At 34.9% G+C, this 20559-nt stretch overlaps 1 protein-coding gene across 1 annotated transcript in view; it reads right to left on the reverse strand.

Moving 5' to 3' along the window:
* The window catches only part of ccni2 (cyclin I family, member 2), a 7372-nt gene extending 5666 nt beyond the window's left edge, over window positions 1-1706 (reverse strand). Inside the window, exons 1-2 of the mRNA XM_036215122.1 lie at window positions 1265-1706; window positions 623-783 (exon numbers count right to left, since the gene is read on the reverse strand). Coding sequence (XP_036071015.1) covers window positions 623-737 — 115 coding nt within the window. The 5' untranslated portion in view covers window positions 738-783; window positions 1265-1706. The remainder of the gene's footprint in view (window positions 1-622; window positions 784-1264) is intronic.
* Between the last annotated feature and the right edge of the window lie 18853 nt (window positions 1707-20559).

Genomic DNA, 20559 nt, shown 5'->3' on the forward strand with positions numbered 1-20559 from the left:
GTTTTTGTGGCATTTTTCTGATGATTAAAGAGAACAAAGCTTAAAATTAAGTATTTATTTATTCAAATCAATGTGAATCAGGAGCAGATAAAAAAAATGCTATTGGAAAGAAGCTGAACATAAAAGCTACTACGGCAAGCCACAAGCTCATTATTGCGACACATTCACTTGTAGACAAACAGATTGATGATTGTCTTCGTTTCCCTTGTCCAAATCAAAACTACACATCTGGACAATATTACTCGCCATTTTTGTTGCATTGGGAATGTTAGGTTGCGAATGTGAGGGGCTGTTAGCCATCAGGAGAGTGTGTAAACAAATGGAATGATGGGATATCATTACTTCCGCCCACAACTAAGAGGCATATTTCTAATGAATTCCTCCTGCTATGCAGCAACGATTTCCTAAAAAACAACTTTTTGGGGAAATTTTCAAACTGCATAATCATATTTAGAAGACTACGTGAAAATAGATCAAACTATGATCACAGTGGACCATTAAATAAAGTAAAGTACTTCTTTCACAAAGGTGAAGCAGTATCCTTAAAATTTTTTTTTTTTTTTTTTTAACCAGTACTGTTTTGAAAGCATCACCTGACCAGGAATGCACCACTGCAGCCTCACCTGAATGCATCCATTCCTGAAGACTGGCACCTTCCAGAGGCGAGCCTCCCGGACCAGAGCATCCTCAAGGAGACCGACCAGCCGCCGTCCCTCTGCGGCTCCTGGACTCTTCATGGCCTCCACAGCACCAGCCAGGCTGCCCCCAGGACACACTCCACCCCTGGTGGAGGAGGTCACAATGCAGTCAGATTGATTCACACCACCCATATAACTCCACAGATCTAATTATAAGAGGGAGTTATGATGGAAAAATGATTGTGAATCACATTTTTGAGGGTTATACAATTTTATTTTAAATTGTTTTAAGCCTCTATAGCACTTTGTGCTGTGTGAAAAGTGCTTTATGAATAAAGTTTGAATTTGAATATTTATAGAATTACTTTTAGTGCAGGAAGAGAGTAAACAAACTGCAGAAGAGACAAGAATGCAGCAGGAAATGGAGGTTCAGCTCGAGAACAAGGTTTTCAGCCTCTGCAGGCGGACAGAAGAAGCTAAAACTCTACTGATATTTGCTCATGGCTGAATTGGTGCAAATCTGCTGCGGATGCAGGACAGACGGGTAAAAAAAAGCATAATGCACTGCAGCTGCTGCACAGTTGCAGACAAAAGCATTTGGCTTCTGTTATTTTAAGCAGCCTTACCTCTTCGGTTTCAACAGGAGAGAATGCCTCGGATGGACGGAGCATTGAGGTGATTATTATTATTTTTTTAGTTTTAAATCAGTCCATATTTACCGAAAACAAAAGGAATATGAACAACAGAGGGATGCTGCCTGGGTAAACAATCTCGGAACAAAACGCCGTTTGCAAAACAATGTTAAAAAATCGGATAGTTGCTGCATTATATATTTATACAAAAAAACAGGCAAAAACAAATAAAAACGCGAGATTAAAAAGAAAACGGGGGCAAAAAGTAAGCGAAAAAAATAGGCGCAAAACAAGCAGGAAGCGAAGATCAGAGAGGATTGAGAACAAGCTGTGTTTTGAACGCCACAGGCTCCGCCTCCTCTGACGTCACGCCGTCTAATAAACAGATTCGTGTTAGTGGGTCAGACGTGCGAGAATACACCCACAAAATGGTCGAAACGGCTTATGAAATGGAAGTCTTCAGCTGTCTGTGTGTCCTCATGGAAAAAAAGCCCTTAAAGTTTAAATATTTATACAAAATGTTCTTTTTGAACTTAATAAAATGTGAAAAAAAGAAAAATCTGTTCTCTTTTACCTAACAACAGTCATGACTGCAGTACAGACTCAGATTTTACTGAAATGAGCTCAGATATATTACCTTAGCAAAAAGTAGTCAATTTAAGTCTACTAAAAGAAATATACTAAAACTGAGGTAGTATATTTGAGTTTACTTTATAGGTAGTGTAAACTTAAAAAGTTACAATTTAGTCTGAAGTACTTCCTACACTACACAAACGGTCTATGGTACCTGTTACTTATACTCAAGTATATTTTACTTTACGTGTACTTTCTGATAGGGGTTATAAACACCTTTTATTGGTTAATTCAATTACAGGAATATGAGAACAAAAGACCAAGATTCAAGGTTTTTCTTACACCCAAGAGAGTTTTGTACATCAATAGTCATATCAAAAAGAAATGGGAGAAATCACTATATTTCATTGTGTTTATAGTTTTAGTTTGATTTTAACTTCACCCTGGGCAAAAAGTAATCTTTTTAAATGTACACTATTACTAAAAGTGAGGCTGCATACTTGAAGTTTTTATATATTGTAAACTGAAAAACCCACTGATGAAACTGTATTTTTTGTTTTTTGAACATGTTTGGATCAAAACTGTTTGGTTAGCTCCGAGATAGTTGCCATTTTTGTTGGCTTGGGTTGTCAGGGTCCGTAAACTGCAAGAGGCCGCATAAACAGATAGATGATGGGAAGTTAGTACAGCACAACAATGGATGCATCCACAATGCAGAGGTAAACTTTTGATGAACTCCGCAGCTCTGCAGTCACTATGTCTTATAAATGACACTGTTTTTTTCTGCAAAAAAGTGGTACAATCTTAATGAAAAGACCACTCAGAATACTTTTAGAATACATCAAAAGATGAGTGTGACTTTAAGTGTGTGACAAGTATACTTAGTATTTTCTAAGATAAGATAGCCTATAAGATAACCCTTTATGTGTCTCGCAATAGAGAAATTTCAATCTAAAAGTCAGGCAGTATACTTGAAGTTTTCTTTTTATCTACTATTGTAAACTTAAAATGTTCCAATTTAGTCAGAAGACGTTTTTAGATAGTACGTCCAACACTTCATGAACATGGTCTATAGTTTATAGTCAATAGCTTTCTTATATTGAAGTATACTTCAAGCGTACGACTTTTTGCTAAGGGTTATACATTTTCAGTACCTGTGCGCAGCATCCCATGCTAATTGCAATAGGTTCTGGCCACTTTTTGCCGTTAAGTTGTTGTTGCAGTTTCACTTACTCTATATTAGTGGACCCTAAAACATAGCCCAAATTGATTGATGGCAGATTTTTTTCATTTTACATTGATTTTAAGCCTCAATTCTCAACTGAATTTCAAGTATGCATGTTATGTATGATGACCCTTTGACCCTAAATTGAATATACAGATGTTGAATTTGGTATATCAGCTATATAGTAGACCAATGGTTCCTGACCCTTTTTTTTGTTGGATTCAATTTGACTTAAGCAATCAAAAAAATAAATAAATAAATAAATAAATAACAATAATAATATAACTAAAGAAGACAAATTAAATTTTCAATTATGTACTTTTTGTAAACATTACACCAAGTTCCCTACTCCAGTGCAAGACATAGCTAGTTCAAAAACAGAATTGCACCAACAGTGTGCCATGTTTTTATAACAACATTCCAAAAATAACTAAACAAAAGCTATCTATTTAGCAAATTGTAGCTAAAAGTTAAGATGAGTTAAAAAAATGATAAACTTGTTGAAATAATCTAGATCATTGAAAAAAAAGACTTCTTTACTAAGAAAAATTGATCATTCGGCTCACCTTTTGTTTTAAAACACACCCTTAACTGCACACATGTAACAAACAATACAAATTGAAACAGCTGATGTTAAAAAAATGATTTTATTTGGGGTTGCCAATGTTAATATATTAACACACGTCATTAATTTGAAAAGTTAACATGTTAGAATTTATTAAAGCAAATTAATTGCACTTCGCCAAATAACTACCTTCTGCTTTGCATTGAACGTGGATTTATTTCTGATAATGCACATGTTGTCTGGCATTATACCACTTCTACCATGGCCACTTACAAAAGAAACAAATAGTCAACCAATTTTTAGTACTTTTTTTTGGTTTAGATCTGTTTTTCGCAAAAAGTGGACTATTTGATATGTGGTGCGGCCTGTTGTCACGGTAACACGACTATGTGCTGCTGAGTCTACACCGACCTCAGCAGCGGCAATGGAAAGTGATACATGTGCTGATCGTCAGAATAGGTTAATAAATAAAGCATCAGTTCAGAGAAAAAGTTCACTTCTTACGTCTTGTCTTTGTCCAGAAGATGAAGCAAAAGTTTGTTTTAAAGAACCCTGCACAGTGATATACAACATTTGGACTATGTGACCGGAACTTCTTTTTTAGGTGAGTATCCACACCCAGCAGCCAATCAGAATTGAATATTCACATGGACCATTTAAAGTGCAGAAACATAATGTTTGTTTCTTATGGATGTGTATCAGTATCTTTGTTTTCTTGGAGTAATACTGCAGACATAAAAGTCTTTAGAGTTCTGCTTATCTTACTGTTGATGTGTTTTTTGCACACGAATGACACTTGTGGGATATCTGAGTTAGCACTTTATTCATTTAGTATTTCAGATAATAATACTGAGGGAAAAGTGTTCTCTCTGGCCTGTTTTTGTTCAAAAGCTGCATTTTGTCATGTAAAATTACCTTCTAAAACATGATTATTCGTGAATAATCACAACCCAAAAATGTGATTGATCTGATTCATGTTTTTAATCGATTGACAGCACTAATTTTGTTTCAAATTTGAACTGTTTTTTTGAGTGTCAATGGAAAATTGCTCCCCTTTAAGACCTATTTAGAATAATAACATGAGCATCAAAATTCAGAATGTAGCCATTTTCCATAGTAAGTTTATTTAAAAAACTTGATACAACTACAACAAACTTGCTGGTTTTGAGTTCCTGTTATAACTTCTTAAAGTTTCACAGACTGTGGGACACTGACAGTCTGATACACAAAGCAACAGAGGAAATGTTCTGGTTCTCTAACTTGTTTTGTTCCAGAAGTGAATCATTTATGCTAACTGCCTGCCTTTAGGCTGGGCTAAAGACCTGTCAGTTGTTGCAGTAAATAACAGATGCCTACGCTGTCAAACCTTCAGGGACCGAGCAGTTTGGCAGACAGATTGCAGATTGAGCAACAGCCTCTAACAGGTTTCCTTTAGAATCTGATTGACAGAAAGAAAACAGACGAACAGATTTGTGCACCAATTATCTTGTAATGGAACTACAGCTTTGACGTGGGAACATCAAATAAAGTTGTCAGGAAGGTTTGACCTCACACGTCTAAATTAGGGCTGAGAATCACCGGGTACCTCACGATACGATACCCGACACATGGCTCACGATATTGATGATATCGCGATACTGCGATAATTGGTCAAAATCATCTCCAATAACTCACATTATATAGAAGAACACACCATAGACATACCAGAGGATGATGAATATATTTTACAGCCTCTTCAAATGAAACTAAAAGATTGATACATGGTGAGAACCCATTGAGAATCAATCACAGGACTAAGTATTGCGATATATCACAATATCGATATTTTGGCACACCTCAAATCTAAATCCAACAAAAGAAAAAAACAATTTTGTTCTAATTTTGAATATCAGTGTTGCAGAAAATATAACAAACAATATTTTAAGTTAGTACCTCTCTACTAGACCAATACAAAATAAATTGTGTCAGGTTACAAATTATTATAAAGTAGGGGTGTGTATTGGCAGTACTCTGGCGATACGATACATATCATGATATTTGTCTCAAGATGTTACCAGAACAATTTTTTACCATTTTTTTAAAAGAGTATGACTTTTGAAGAGTAAAAACTTTGGATATTAATACACCGTTCATGTTAATAAAATTGTCAAATTTACTTGATTTTATCATCAGAACACTGAGCACTGCAACTGCATCTTATATACAAGTTGCTTTTACCCACAATTTAATGGAGCTTTTCTTTTGGTAAATTTCTGTGCTGTCAACTAGCGGACGAGGGTTTAGGTGGAAAACAAGTCAGTTTAAATAATTAAATATTGTCTTATCATCATTTTTGATCAATACAGTTTCTAAATGAAATATCGTGATTTATATCGTCAAATCAATTTCCCCTATTTCACCCCTATTATAAAGGTAGAGCTTGCTATAGTTTTCTTCAAAATATGTCTTAAGGCAGACAAAAAGAGGCCTGGGGAGACCTGGAAAGCATCATTGGGGTGGAGAGTGGGGGTTGTGTTTCCCTCACCCTTACACACCGTGACCTGTGAACTTTCTTTCTTTGAATGTTCACTTTCTAGAAGATTGGCAGCCATTCGGAACCACTTTTACTACTTGAGAAATATCTTTCTTGTCCAGGAAAGATGAGCATCAGATTGTTCAGGAATGACCATGCGACCTTTTACAGATTGCAGAGCAGAAACAATATCCTCCTTTAGATTGTTGCTGTTGTTCTTTCTACCTGTAAAATTCATTTCAGTCAAAACCTCCAATTTTGACTGATCTTTAGACCTAGTGTTGGGCAGTTATTTGAATAACTCTGCTTTATATCATCATAAACTCAGGTTATTATTCAGTAAAATAATATATACTTACTTTTTCTTCTATAAAATAATACTTTTTTTTTTTACATGACGACCAAGAGACAATAAATATTTCCTATCGCTGCACAGACAGGCAGACAGATCTGCTTTTCCACTCATGGTCCTCTCACACTGCTGACAAAACCGCTGTTATCCCAAAGTGTGTGATTCGAGGTCATGCAGTCATGTTGATAAGAAGCACGCCGCTGCATATCTGCATGTTGATGTAAAAGGCACTGAGGACACAATGGCTCCAGGCCAGGCTGTGTTGGATTTAGATGCTTCTATTTTCCTCCAGTGTCTCTGAGTGGCTGAGAGGATGACGTGAATGCTGACGTTTGAAAAGTCAAGGTTTTTCACACGAGCAACAGAACGCTCTAAGCTGCATGTACGGGTCCTCTTTATCTCGGTTCTCATTGTGCAATCCTGTTTGTCCTCATTTGTTTCCATTAACTGATATCTGAACTGTTAAAAATCTGGACGCTTTAGGGGTTTCTCCGCCTTTTAACTGTTGCTATGTGTTCTTATCATGCTGAGATGTCTATTGGTGCTCAAGGTCTTGTTTCTCTGCAGACTCTTGTTAAGGATTGCTTTATTTCATGATTCTGCTCATTGAGATTAGTTTCTCTGGTTAATTGGCTGAAATTACCCCCAAAAAATGAAGTTCACACCATCATGTTTGAGAGCAAACGGCTCCGACCTACTTCCTGTGGCTCACCTGACTCATGTCTGTGAGGTGCGGCTCAAGTCTTGTGGGTTGGACCTCAAATCTCGTGAACTGTGACCCATGAACCAAAATGTTGTGCCAAGGTACGTTCCCCCTGCCAGAATGTTCATCCCTGGTTTCAGGCATCTCTGACTTGTTTAGTAACTCGTATTTTGTCCCAAAACATGTAAAAAGAAGGAGGATGATGTGACAAACTTTATTCTGGGGCTTTTAGGAGTTTGTCATATTTGTTTTTTTTCTCCTGTCATGTACTATGTAAAATACTGACAGCTTCAGGTATTGAAAAAAAAAAAGACCATTGACTAAATTAGGATAAGAAACGCAATTCATGAAAGTGACTGTTATGAAAGCATATAACAACGGACAATTAATAGATATTTACCTGATTACCTGAATCTGTGTCCCCTCTTGTTTTATGAAGAATATGTTTAAAAAAATCAAATATGAGAGTAGAATAAAGTTTGTCATAAACATCCACCTTCTTTTTCCGCTTTTTGGGACAAAATATGAGTGTTACAAAACAAATCAACGATGCCTGAGACCAGGGATACACATTCTGACAGGGGGAACGTACCTTAGCACAACACCGGCCTCCTGCTGGTTTTCCTGAAATCCTCCTTTTCTGCTGCTGATTACCTGGATCAGGTGTGTTTAGCCAATAAGGACCTTCAGTAGCAGGCTTTTTGGAAACATGTTGGACACCGGCCCTTGAGGCCTGGAGTTTGACACACCTGCATTAGAACATAAAACAGTTGTAGTCCTCGTTTGTACACATAAGACTTTTTTATACATTTGTGTGCTTTATCTCGAAAAGCCCCATGTGGTGTGTGGTGACCAGTGGACCGTCTGCCTGGAGATGTTGCCACCAACAGAGCACAGATTCCCAAGGTGGCCTTGGTGGTGATCCTTGGATTTTTATCACCTCTCTCACTATCCTCCTGGGCAGCACAGATGTCACTTTTGGCTCGCAACCACGTTCTCTGAGATTTTCCACAGCCTGGAACAGCTTGTGTATTTTATTAATATTTTTGCACTGCAGTTTCTTGAACTCAGAAAGGTTTTTTTATTTTATTTTTTTATTTAGGAGCAGGATAAACAAACTAAATGCAGAATATTCAGGATGATTCAGAACAGTATGAATTATTTGGAATGCTAAAAAAACTTTTTTTTGTTGGTTCTGATTTTCTTAATTTAGCAAATTTGAATTTTCTCAAATATAAATAAATAAATGTCGACCTTTCTTTATCAACTCGTTTGGTGCAAAAACCCTGAAGCTGCCTTATGGCAAAGCTGATGTTTTTCTGTTGAAGATCTTCCACAGCCATAAAAGTCCTAAAATATGCTTCAGTTGAGCATTTATTTGTCAATTTGTCAGCAAATCAGCATGAAGTAAAAAAAAATGGTGCTCTTGACCAAAACGTTAAAGACATGTGCTCTTTGAATTAAAAAAATATTACAAAGTACTAATGTATACAAAAAGAAATGTAAAATAAAAAACACTATCTTTCCAAACTCTTTATTCACCTCTTTTTTTCTCCTGTAAAGCCCAGGATCGGAGGACCCTCATGGAAAAGGATCATGGGAATGCTGTGTGCGTCAGGAGACACAAAAGAACACAATGGTTAAAAATGAGGTCCTTCAATTTTTGGATTTAGAAAAGCTTTAAAAAAGCTATAACATTGTTTTATATTTTACTGTAGAAATGTTTAAATTCCAAACCTGAATTTTCATCCAACATATTTATGACACTATAAAGTTCTATTCACACACAGGACTGGTTGTGCTGAAAATGAGAGAATTTCCAGATCCTCAGGGACACGTTGGCCTCCGTTTCTTGGACACTCAGAGGGAGACACTGCAGGTCCAGCTTGATGACTCTGTAATGGCTGCGCTGTGGTCCGCTCTGACAGTCAAAGCCAGAAATTGTTCTGTAAATTAATGTCAACCCTGAGCCAGCGCGTTCTCGTCAGCGACACTTTGTTCACTTTGGCGAGCACGTTATGTTCTTGAAGCCACATCTGAACGCTGACGTTGATGATCGTCTGTCGAGCCACACTGGAAAATATTTCTTGTTGGACTTTTTAGAAGTTCTGCAGACGAACGGTCACCTTTGTGTCTTTGACCACAGTGACAGAGAGACTGAGACTTTGTGGGATTCACAGACTTTTTTTTAACAAGAAAGCATCTTTTAATCAATCAAATACTCTGATGTGAACATTTTTAACAGTGCAAAGACTTAACTGCTTATGTCTTTAAGCAGATAAACAGATAAATCATAAGAGAAAAGGCTGTTAAGTTGTAAGATATAATATAATATTACTTTGAACCCAAAACATGCAGGAGCGTTTGCTTTTATTTAAAGTGCCACTCTGACTTTGACTGAATCAAAAACCTTTGTTGCTTTTTAGGACATAGTTTCTGCAGATCGGCAGGAGTTCAGTGTTTGGAGTGTGACTCCCTTCATCGCTCATCTTTCATCTCTGGTTTATCACAATTGCAAATGTGGTAAACTGAGTCTTTGTTGTTGAGAAATCATTTTGGCTTCTTGAAGAGGAGATGCATGAGCTACCTACAATACTTGCGGAATTTTGATAAATAAATAGTTAGTTAAAGCACAAATTGACTTTATAAATAATATTACTCTGTTTTTGAAAATGACTTGAAACATTCAATGACTTGTAGGTGTCTCAAGACTGGTTGGGCCTTGACTTGGGACTCGACTTTGACTTGCCTACTTTTGATTCGGCATTTAAGGAGAAAGACTTGAGACTTACGTGTGACTTGCAATAAGTGGAAACTGTGAATACAATATTTGAACACCTGAGAAAATCAATGTTAATATTTGGTAGAGTAGCCTTAGTTTGCAATCACACAGGTCAAACATTGCCTTTAGTTTTCCACCAAGTTAGAACACACTGCAGGAGGAATTTTGGCCCACTCCTCCACACGGATCTTCTCTAGATCATTCAAGTTTCTGGACTGTCGCTGAGAAACAGTTTGGGCTCCCTCCAAAGATTTCTATTGGGTTTAGGTCCAGAGACTCCAGAACCTTGAAATAGAGCCACTCCTTGGTTATCCTGGCTGTGTGCTTCGGGTCATTGAAGACGCAGCCATATCTTCTGTACTCTGAGGGAAGGAGGTTGTTCCCCAAAATCTCAACCTCGGCAGAAAGATAATTGTTATTTTAAGCTTTTCCTCCTGTTTTTTTGTAAACATTCTTCTGTGACAAAAACAAAAAAGAAATCTTGGATTAAATTATTGCAAAAATACTTGGTTCGTTTATTTTTCTTTTAATATTTAATATTGTTAAATACATCTTTAAAGTACATTTTATTTCATAATCATAGGAAGTCAAGCTGGCTCGACTGTAGAAAAAACAGTCACATTTTTGGCAACCAGAACACAGTGATTAAAGTGTGCTTAAAATTTTTGTCAGGGATTTATGATTACACAGAGGAATCATTTGGGGATTTATTGATGGCATTAAACATTATTTTAAAAAAAGCATTAAGAGGCAATCCCATTAAACTAATTATTTGTTTTATTTTTATCTGAATAAAATCCATGCAGATTGTGAGAAAACTTTCGCATTTAATCATTAAAGGTCTGTTATAAACCAGCCTTCCTTCTCAGCTCTTAGTATTTACTGTACATGCACTTAGAAAAGTCATTTATACTGATTATCAGCAGGTTCCTGTAAAGCAGTGTCTACACTTACCTATCGACCCCTCAGGAAGCACCAACAAGCAAATGGAAGCTGAAAACACAGAAGCTTCTGCTATATCCAGTACTCACCACTAGAGGGAGACACTCGCCAGCTCATGTGCCGACTGATGGACCATTTGACAACTCAGCATCATTTTCTAGCTCATCCTCTATTTTTTTCATCACTCCAATGATATTAAGCTGCAAAACTGAACAGCTCACCTATTTCCAGCTCACTTTCAAAGGCCAGTTTTTATTCTCGTCTCTGTTCCTCCGCCCTGCAGCTGCCTTCCTGCAGTCGCCTCTCTCAGATGACAGATTTCACCCTCGCCTCCCTTGAAAAGCTTTCGCTCATAATTTCCGGAGGTAGACTTTACAATATCGGAGATGAAAGAAAAGTGCTGAAGAGGAGAGCACAAGGCGTGCCTGACCATCGCCTTTGAGCTGCTGTGAATAACAGCTGAAACATTATGTTCCTTTTTTGGCCTGCTTTATTGAAAGTTGAAAACTGGGGACGGATTAAAAAAAAAAAAAAGGATAACAGGTGAACCCAATACATAACATCAGACAAAATAGCTTCTTAAATCCCAATAAAAATGAAAATATAACTCAAAAATAGGCAGTTTCTGTACAAAAAATTGTGAAAAAAGCCTAAAAAGTGAAAGAATGTTCTCTTTTTGAGTTTCATTTGATTTTTTTAACATAAAAAAAAGAAAAAACTTTGGTGGGAAATGCTTCACAGAACCCATTTTGCTCATGCAGTGTTTCATTTGAGTCTACAGGGGGCAGTATGGTTTCATAGCAGATGCCCCCCCTTCCAATCAGAAGGATATTGAACCAAGCTCTATTAAGTATGAAGACAGGAAGAATTATATAATAAAATCATCTCAGAAGCAGAACATCCGTCACCTAAGAATTTCTGGGAACTCAATATCTTTAATTGTCTGAGTTCAACTTTCCATCTCCAACTGTTGTTTTGCTCTTAAACTTCCTTATTAGAAGTATTAATGTTGCAAAAGCTTTTCATATTCACTGTGATTTGAAAAACATTCGTATAAATAATGTATTATAAACAAATTTAGTTCTTCGTGTGCCTTCCTTTTGGCTTAAAAGTGTGGCAGTGAAAGCAAAAAGTCAACAGTTTACTGCGTCAAAGCGATTCATTAATATAATCACAGAGAAGCAGCTCATTTTTCTGCTGTTTCAGTGGAAAAAGCTTTCGCTCCAGCTCCATTTCTGACTGTCTGAAGCACTCGCAAAGACTATTTTAGGGCACCTGTTAACTTTTGAAATTAAATTCTAATCAACAGTCTCATGCATAAAATGAAATAAGCAAATTTCCATTTAAATAACTTCTCTGTTCTATAGCACCTTAGGTGAAGAATTAAATTTAGTCCTAATCAGGATTGAGTGCAGGGTTACTTCAGGCATTAAATAAATTAAAATGTATGGCTCTGCTCAGCTAAAACCATCCACTGTATATTAATTATTATTGCACAGCTAATTGTCCACCACTGAACATATCATTGTGGAAGCAATACCTGCGAGGGCGTTTTGCACAAATATTATGAGTTCGCTGCAGATTACAAAGAGGAAATTCTGCTCATTATGGGAATTATAAACTGTTTGATAATCCCCGCTAAACAATGCAATTGTCGTATGAAAGGGTCCATTAATATATAAAAGAAATCTGCATTGTGCACTTTTCTTTTATGAAACCATCAGCGCTGAAATATCAAAGAACCTTCTGATCTAATTTCACCAGGTGAAGGAGGAGCTGCAGCTGCTGATTTTTTTTCTTCTTCTTCCTGCACAACAAACCCCCTCCAACTGTTTCTCATCTGCTCGCTTTGCCTCATTACGTTATATAAGAAGCCGCCTGCACTGATTCTGGAGGCTGAAATGCAGATCTCTTGAATCACAAGTGGAGCTTTCTTCACCGTTGATTTGTCACTTCGTCTGCCACTTTTTACAGAAACGATCTCAAAAAAGAAAAAAAGAAAAAAAATCCCTCAAGTTGTACAAATACGCTTCAGTGATTTCTAATGTTTTCAGGAAGTCAAAATGGAGCTTGTGGCTTGCCGTAGTAGCTTCTACATCACACTTTTTTGCATTTTTTCATCCACTGCTGAAAATGGTTTGAATAAAAAAAAATAATAAAAAAATACTCAGAAATGCAATTTTACATACATTTTCTTTCTATATTAAAACACCAAAAACATATATTATCTGAGAGTATCTTTAAATAAAATGCTTATTTGCACATTTGTATTTAAAATGATTATAACCGAAATGATTGGACTACAACTACAATTGTAGATGTTAGATGTGTTTTGTTTGGTGGGAAGCTTTTTTTCCTGCGGTTTTCCGATGCTGCGGTTAGTTAGTATCGTCGCTGTGGGACTTTCTTTGTGTGCAGGGATAGATGACTGGTTATTGACTGGAGGAGTGAATCGATATGTTTGGTTGTCTGGTTTGTGTCAGCGGTGGCTGTGTGGAATGCTGTGGGCTGCTCTGCCTCTGTTTTCATGACAGCTCCTCTGACTGTCCTCTGTATCCTCCAGACGTATTGTGTTACAGAACAGGTGGATTTTTCACTCTGAAATGTAATCGAGGAATTTTGAAGCTCTGACAAGGAAATATCAAAATTCAAACTGAACTGATTGTGATTGGAAAGAGATTCTAACCCAGGGGTGGGCAAACCTCGGCCCTGGGGCCATATGTGGCCCGTTAAACTATTTAATCTGACCTCCAAGCAGGAATAAATTATATGATAAATTATTATTTTATTATGTTTTTTAAAGAAATTGCAAGAAAATGTCAAACCTGTCACAAAAATCATAATTTATCCCGGATGAGCCCCCAATTTCTGCAACACTTTTGTCTATTTTCTTTCATTTCCCTATATTATTTTTGCTATTGGACGCTATAAATACATTGAACTTTGTTTAGGTGCAGAAAATGATTCTTAATTTATGTGGAAGATTCGTCATTCCAAGTCGGACACTCATTTTTCCGATCATTCCAACATGACATGAATCCAGCATTTCTTTAAGTTTTCATTTTTCCCTGAAGAACTTCAAACCATCGGTCCAATTAGCACTAAAATGAGAACTAAAGTAACAGTTATGAAATAAACACTCCCACAATGTTCTGTTTTATAATGACATATTATCAATAAAAAAATAAATACAAATTTTCATCTGGTTTTTATGTTATTTCTTTGTCTATTGATGTGGGTTACCAAACACCCCATATTACCTGCTCCTGGTTTGGCCCTTGTGTTAAATTTTAGAACTCTTTGTGGCCCACAAGTCAAAAAAGTTGCCCACTCCTGCTCTAACTCTTTAACAGGTTGAGTGCAAGTCAAATTAAAATCTAAGGAAAAAATTGTTGAAATATGAAAAAAAAAGAATGTTTGGGTTAAAACAGCTGCAAACATGCTGCTGTGAAAACAGCACAAATTAGTCATTATTTCAAAATAAAAACAATATGAAATGCAATAATAATCAAAGATTTCTGTAATAAATGACAAATCATTTGGAAAGAAGAGTTTGAGAGACCACAATAAGTATTTTTTTTTAAAACATAACCGCAAAAACATACTCTTAGAAAGAGTTAAAACATTCGTAAAATTTGAAATTTTCTTTGAAATAAGCACAAAAAATTGCCAACGGGTTAAGAAAAATGCCCTTACCTAGAATTCTTCATTTGAGAAAGCCAAATTCTATTCATTGAAACTTAAGTCACATATTCCAAAATGCCACCGCATGGCGACCTTACTGCTGGTTAGTCAGCAAATTCACCATGTGACTGCAGAGTTCTTCTTAAAATTTAGTTTTTTCTGAGTAATTCAGCAAAATGTCATCCTATGCCTTGGTGTTCCTGTAAACTATCCTTTTAACATTCCTCCAAACAATTTCCTACATTTTTATCTAATAATAAAATAATAATAAATATATTTAAATGCAATTAATGTGCAATTTCACAGCAACAGGGACATAAGAGATGATGTGAAGCTCAGCGTTTTCAGTGGGTATCCATTCTTCCAATGAGACATAAATAAGATGCTTCATCAGATGGTTTTTAAATCCTCACAATCCTCTTAAAAGATGCTGCATCACCAAATCTTATGCTATTTCAGCATCCTGCTAATTGAGTATAATTGTGTGAAATTTAAGCTAAAAAACAAGGATTCTGACTGTTTTTTTCTGGGGCTGCAGACGATTAAAAAGAAAAATCAAAAGCAAATGTATACGCAGCATTAATAGAGATTTTGACACAAATATTCACAGAGTTGTTACACAAAAAAAAGAACTCTTTATGTCCTTTATTTCTTTCTTTTTTGAAAGTCGTATTCTGAAAATGAAGGAGCTCTGCGGTCCATGAGAAAACACAGGCGTTCTTAGTTATAGTCGTCCTCCAGAATGTGTGGCGGAATATTCCGTCCTCATACTCATCCTCCCACATTTTGAATAATAAATCGAACAGCATCTCAAAATCTTGTTACTGAAAACCATGACAACCCAGTGGTGGTGCCGTTCCCTCCGAGGAGCGACGCCGTCACAGGGAGGCAGGAGCTGCTGTGCAGAATGAATGGAGGCACACATCACAAACAAGTCAACAACAACAGAGGGGAGCCCCCCCACTAATGTTAGGTTTAAATGAGGAGAAAAACATGAACGACTTTTTATTCAGCTCCCTTTATAATGAATTTTTGGGATGTCACCTTCAATTTATTGTGAATAACGGAAATGGAAGTAAAATAATTCCTGTTTTCTATTTAAAGTCCCACTATGATGAAAATTATATATATATATTTGACATGTTGTTGTGGCATTTTTCTGATGATTGAGAACTCAGATTGTGTTTCTTTATTCAAATCATTGTAAATCAAGAGAACGCAAAAAAAGTAGGAAAGTGGGGCGGGGTTACTCCTTGCTAAAAGCCACAACTCTGAGGCAAATTTTTATTTAATTTTTTTTTACTTTATTTTTATTGTTTTTCAGTTCTTATCACTTACAGACATAAATCATCAACAACAACAAATAATAATAAAAAAAACATAATGCACATGAATTGGACTCTTTTTTTTCTTGTGTGAATTCAGTTTTAAGTGTCAAAATCTTCGGTGGTTTCCACTTGTTGGCACCATTTTTTTTCCCCTTTTTTTGTTGAAAATGTAAAACTTTAATTTTAGGTTAAAGACATTTTTAATTGAGCAAATGGTCCAAATTATCTTCACCCAGTCTGGGGCAAATTTCTAATAAACTACTGTAACTCTAAAGAAAATATAAAAACTTTTTTAATTAATTTATTTTATTGTGGCTAAAAAAGCATGCATGTACCACTGGTATATACATTTAATATTGGGTATATGGCGCTCAAATGATGCAATTGATGCACAAACCAAGAAGGAATTGGCATATGTGCGACCCGTGTATTGTGGTGTGACGGGTTTCTAAATCAGGGCGGTGTAGGGTGGTTTTGAGGACTTTGGATGGACGCCATGCCCCTCTCTCCCCAATTGTTCTTCCTCCTGGGGATTCCATGTCTTTAATGTGGTTCATGGGTGATATATCTGTGGAAATCTCACATTGAAGACTTTACTCACTTTTATGACCAATTTTCATCCATATGCACAAAATGTACATAGCATCTGTGTGACACAGCCGTCAAGAAACGATTCAATTCAAAAGAAGATGACAAAGAAAGATGAGAGATGGTCCAACCATAAAGTAAAGCTGGCAGCCCACTTTTACAAACAACAATTCTGAAAATGTGTTATGAATAAAATTCTTTTCAGGGAATTATCAAGCTTGATAACCTGTGGAGGCCGTACTGAAAATCAAGAGCAAGAAATCCGAATTACTGCAGAATGAGAGACATCAACGTCCAAGAAAATGGAAATCAAAATGAAAAAATCAGTCAAATTAACAAAAACTTAAAAACAGGACACTACAGGACAAACATTTTTGAAAATATATTCAAGTATGAAAACAGCAGTGAGTAATCAAAAAGAATAATGGGAGAAATTACTCCGTTTATTGCAGACAGACTAATCATGTCTGACTCATTTTTCTTCTCTTCTATCCTGTGGATTCGTCAAGGAGAGGATAAAGGATGTTTGACATTACTTTGTCTAGGATTTTGACAAAATGAGTAGTTCTTCACTGATCCAGCTGTACATGAATGTATTTCAGTAAGTACAAACATATACTGTGAGCAAAATATTTATAGGAGGAGTACACTAAGTGCATGATGTCTTGCATTCAGAAATGTTACAAATGTCGGAATTTAAGAGAGAAACACGCCCTTATCATATAGAAAAGGAGCTATAGATACTTTTTCTCACAGAAAAAAACAGAATAAAACAATCCAATTCAAAAATACTTTTATTAATCCTACATTTTTCTGACTTAATCCTTTGATTCACTTTTAATAATGCATGTAAAAGTGTATTAGTCACCACAGTTTGTAAAAATAAAACTTTCCTTTCTTTTGCTTAAATAAGTAGCATCATTAGATTTTCAGAAGGAACTGAAAATAATCATTAATAACAATTATTGACTATTAATAATTATTAACACATTCATGAAATTCCTGTAACTGAAAAGACAAAGTTATACTTTTTTATTAAACTTTAGTTTGATCTTCAATTTTATTTTAAATACAGTTTCTTCTGTGGGATGTTTCATTTTAAAAAAGGAGGATTTTTTACGATTAAGATTATTAGGATTAACTGGTAGGAAAATTAAGTTGTAGCAGCAAATTTTAAGCACAATACAGTAAATACAAAATAAAAAGAGAGAAAACTCTGACAAATTATCATAAAATACTCTCAGATGATGCTTTTGATATCCTATAACAACTGAACAATTTTTTTTGGCCAAATAAAGGTTTAGAAAACGCTTTAAAATTCTAATTTACTGAAACTTCAGAACAAAAACTGCTCAGAATCCCAAGAAGAGTATGCACAACAGCAGAACTTTATACTTTTAAATATATTATATAATCCCAAATTATAAAAAAAAATCTTCACCAATTTAAAAACTATTTAACTGTTTACCGTTTATGTAAATGTGTGTGTATTTTTGTTTGTATGTTCATTTCAAATGCAGGCTGGACTTAATATTTATGTAAAGATCCTTTAATTTTTCTTTGTTTGATGTAGTTTTGTTTTTAGCGATAGAGGCAAATAATTTACGTTTTCTTCTTTCTGCTCCTTTTAATATATTAACCATTTTATTTTGCTGTTATATATTGTTATAAAAAAAAGAATGATTATTCCTATTTTTCCATATTTTATTTGAGCTTTTGTGAGTGAGTGTTGGGGAAAAAAATCGATTTAGCGATTTTATCGTGATATTTCATTTGGCGATACGTCTATCCATTTTAAAATGTTGACATATTTAAGAAACTATTCATGAAAAAACATAGTTCAGCATCGTACTTTTGATTTTTACTTGCAGCACTTTACAGCTCTTTATTTTCTCAATCATACTTTTGGCACCTTATTTTTTTAAGGTACGTTCATTCTATGTTTTTTTTTTTTTCTTATATTAAAATTGTTTTGTTGTGGAAATCAGCCATTATTGACTGTTCCCTTTAAGAAGAAATATTTCCTAATTTATCAAAAGAAAAGCAGCTTGAATTTGCTCAGGTAAAAGCAGCTTATATATATGAGATACAGTTACAGTTGAGGTCATTAAATAAAATGAATTTTTATCATTTTATTACCATGAAATGTACACTAATATCTAGGTAGAGTTTTTTTCTAATTCATACTCTTTAAAGAAAATTGTTCTGGTATAATCTTGAAATACATCATGATACTTATCGTATCGTGAGGCGTGTATCGCGATACGTATCGTATTGTCATATTTATGCTAATACACACCCCTATTTAACTCTGTTATTGGACCTCATGAAACTGTAAACTAGTAGAAAACATTACAAATGTGTGACAGTCGTAACAAGAGAAAGAAAAATGTTTATATGAAAATCATTAAACTCCATCAAATATTGCTGCCTCGTTCTCTATAGCAACAGAGACACTGAGAGGAGAAAAAACAAGTCACAGCGGAGCAGAATATACCGGCTATGCTCATGCCTCCTGCTCCATAATTTGTATTACATTTAAAGACTCCAACATTACTGTTTAATGGCCCTGAACCAAATTAAACATTTAAAAGGCTCCACCATCAAAGTGATGTAAAGGGAAATAAATATTAATGAATGAACTAACACTTGGTTCAAAGGGTTTGATGCTCGGGAAAAGTAAAAGGGGGGCAAGGGTCTGCCTGAGGAGGGAACCACAACTAAATCTGTACATGCTCACAATTAGCTGAATTCAGGGGAGAATTCATATGTACATGAAATCAGCCTTTCTTCTAGAGAGGAATCTGCAAATGCTGATTACATCTGGTATTTACACATTTTAGTAACAAAAAAAGTGTGCTGTTGTAATTTATGTTTTCATGGATACATCCTCTTCAGTGTAAAGACATGGAATCAGAAAAAAGATAAATCGAGTTTAGAGCGGTTTTACATATAAACCTGGTAAAAGTAAATGTTACAGTGTGAAAACTTTTTTTTTTTTATCAAATTGCCAAATTGTCAAAATTAAAAGAATGAATTGGACATTATTTAAATGATTTCCTTAAAAGGTAGATTCGTAGAATCATGACATGCAGACGTCTAGTGGAGTATTTATTTGGAATAATAAGCTTGAAATTCAAAATGCCGATCATAATAAGAATAATTTAAATATCTGATACTGATCGGGAGGAAACATACGATCGATAGTCAATAACGTGATCGGTTCGGGACATTCCTCAAATTCATGGTTACAAATATGACTCTACAGATATTTGAAAACTAAATTCAATGCTCATCTTTGACTAGATAATATTCTTGAGCAATAAATTAAAGTTATCGTGTTAAATCAGTGTCAGTGTAGTGTGCATCCTTATTTTATTTGTAGTTTACAATTTAATGTAATTTTTTGGCATAAATATTTATAAAATAAAAAATTGTAAAAAAAACATGTAAAATATTTATATTTTTAAATTATTTTTTATGTATTTTGTTTCTTGTGATAAATTTCACAAAACACAACTGTTTTAAAAAAAAAATATATATATATATATATATATTGTAAATCGTATTCTAATGATTACTATTAATCTTTCTTTTGAATGTTTGTTTTATGTAAAGCACTTTGAATTGTCTATGTACAAGAAATTAGTTTCACAAATAAATTTGTCTTGCCTAGAAAAGCTTTTTTTGTCATTTGTTTTTTTCCCTCAAGTTATATAAATTTCATTGATTGCAAAAACTCAATTTTTTTGTTTTGTTTTTGCAAATATTCCTTAGATTTTCATTTGTTTTTGAGTAAAATCTATTATTATTACCGTAAGAGTGATGCCAAATATATGATAAAACAGGAGGAGATGACTGTGGTTTAAAAAAAAAGAAATCATCTGCTTTGTGGCAGCGTTTTTTTTGTGGATGATGCATAAATGTTTTTATTGCACATTTTGATAACTTATATTTACACATGGAACTTTTCAGTAAATTATACTCTTGTCATGCATCCAAAAATGTTATAAGCACACGTAAGAAAGAAATCCT

Source organism: Oryzias melastigma, linkage group LG14 (genome assembly GCF_002922805.2).
Source record: "Oryzias melastigma strain HK-1 linkage group LG14, ASM292280v2, whole genome shotgun sequence".
NCBI lineage: Eukaryota > Metazoa > Chordata > Actinopteri > Beloniformes > Adrianichthyidae > Oryzias > Oryzias melastigma.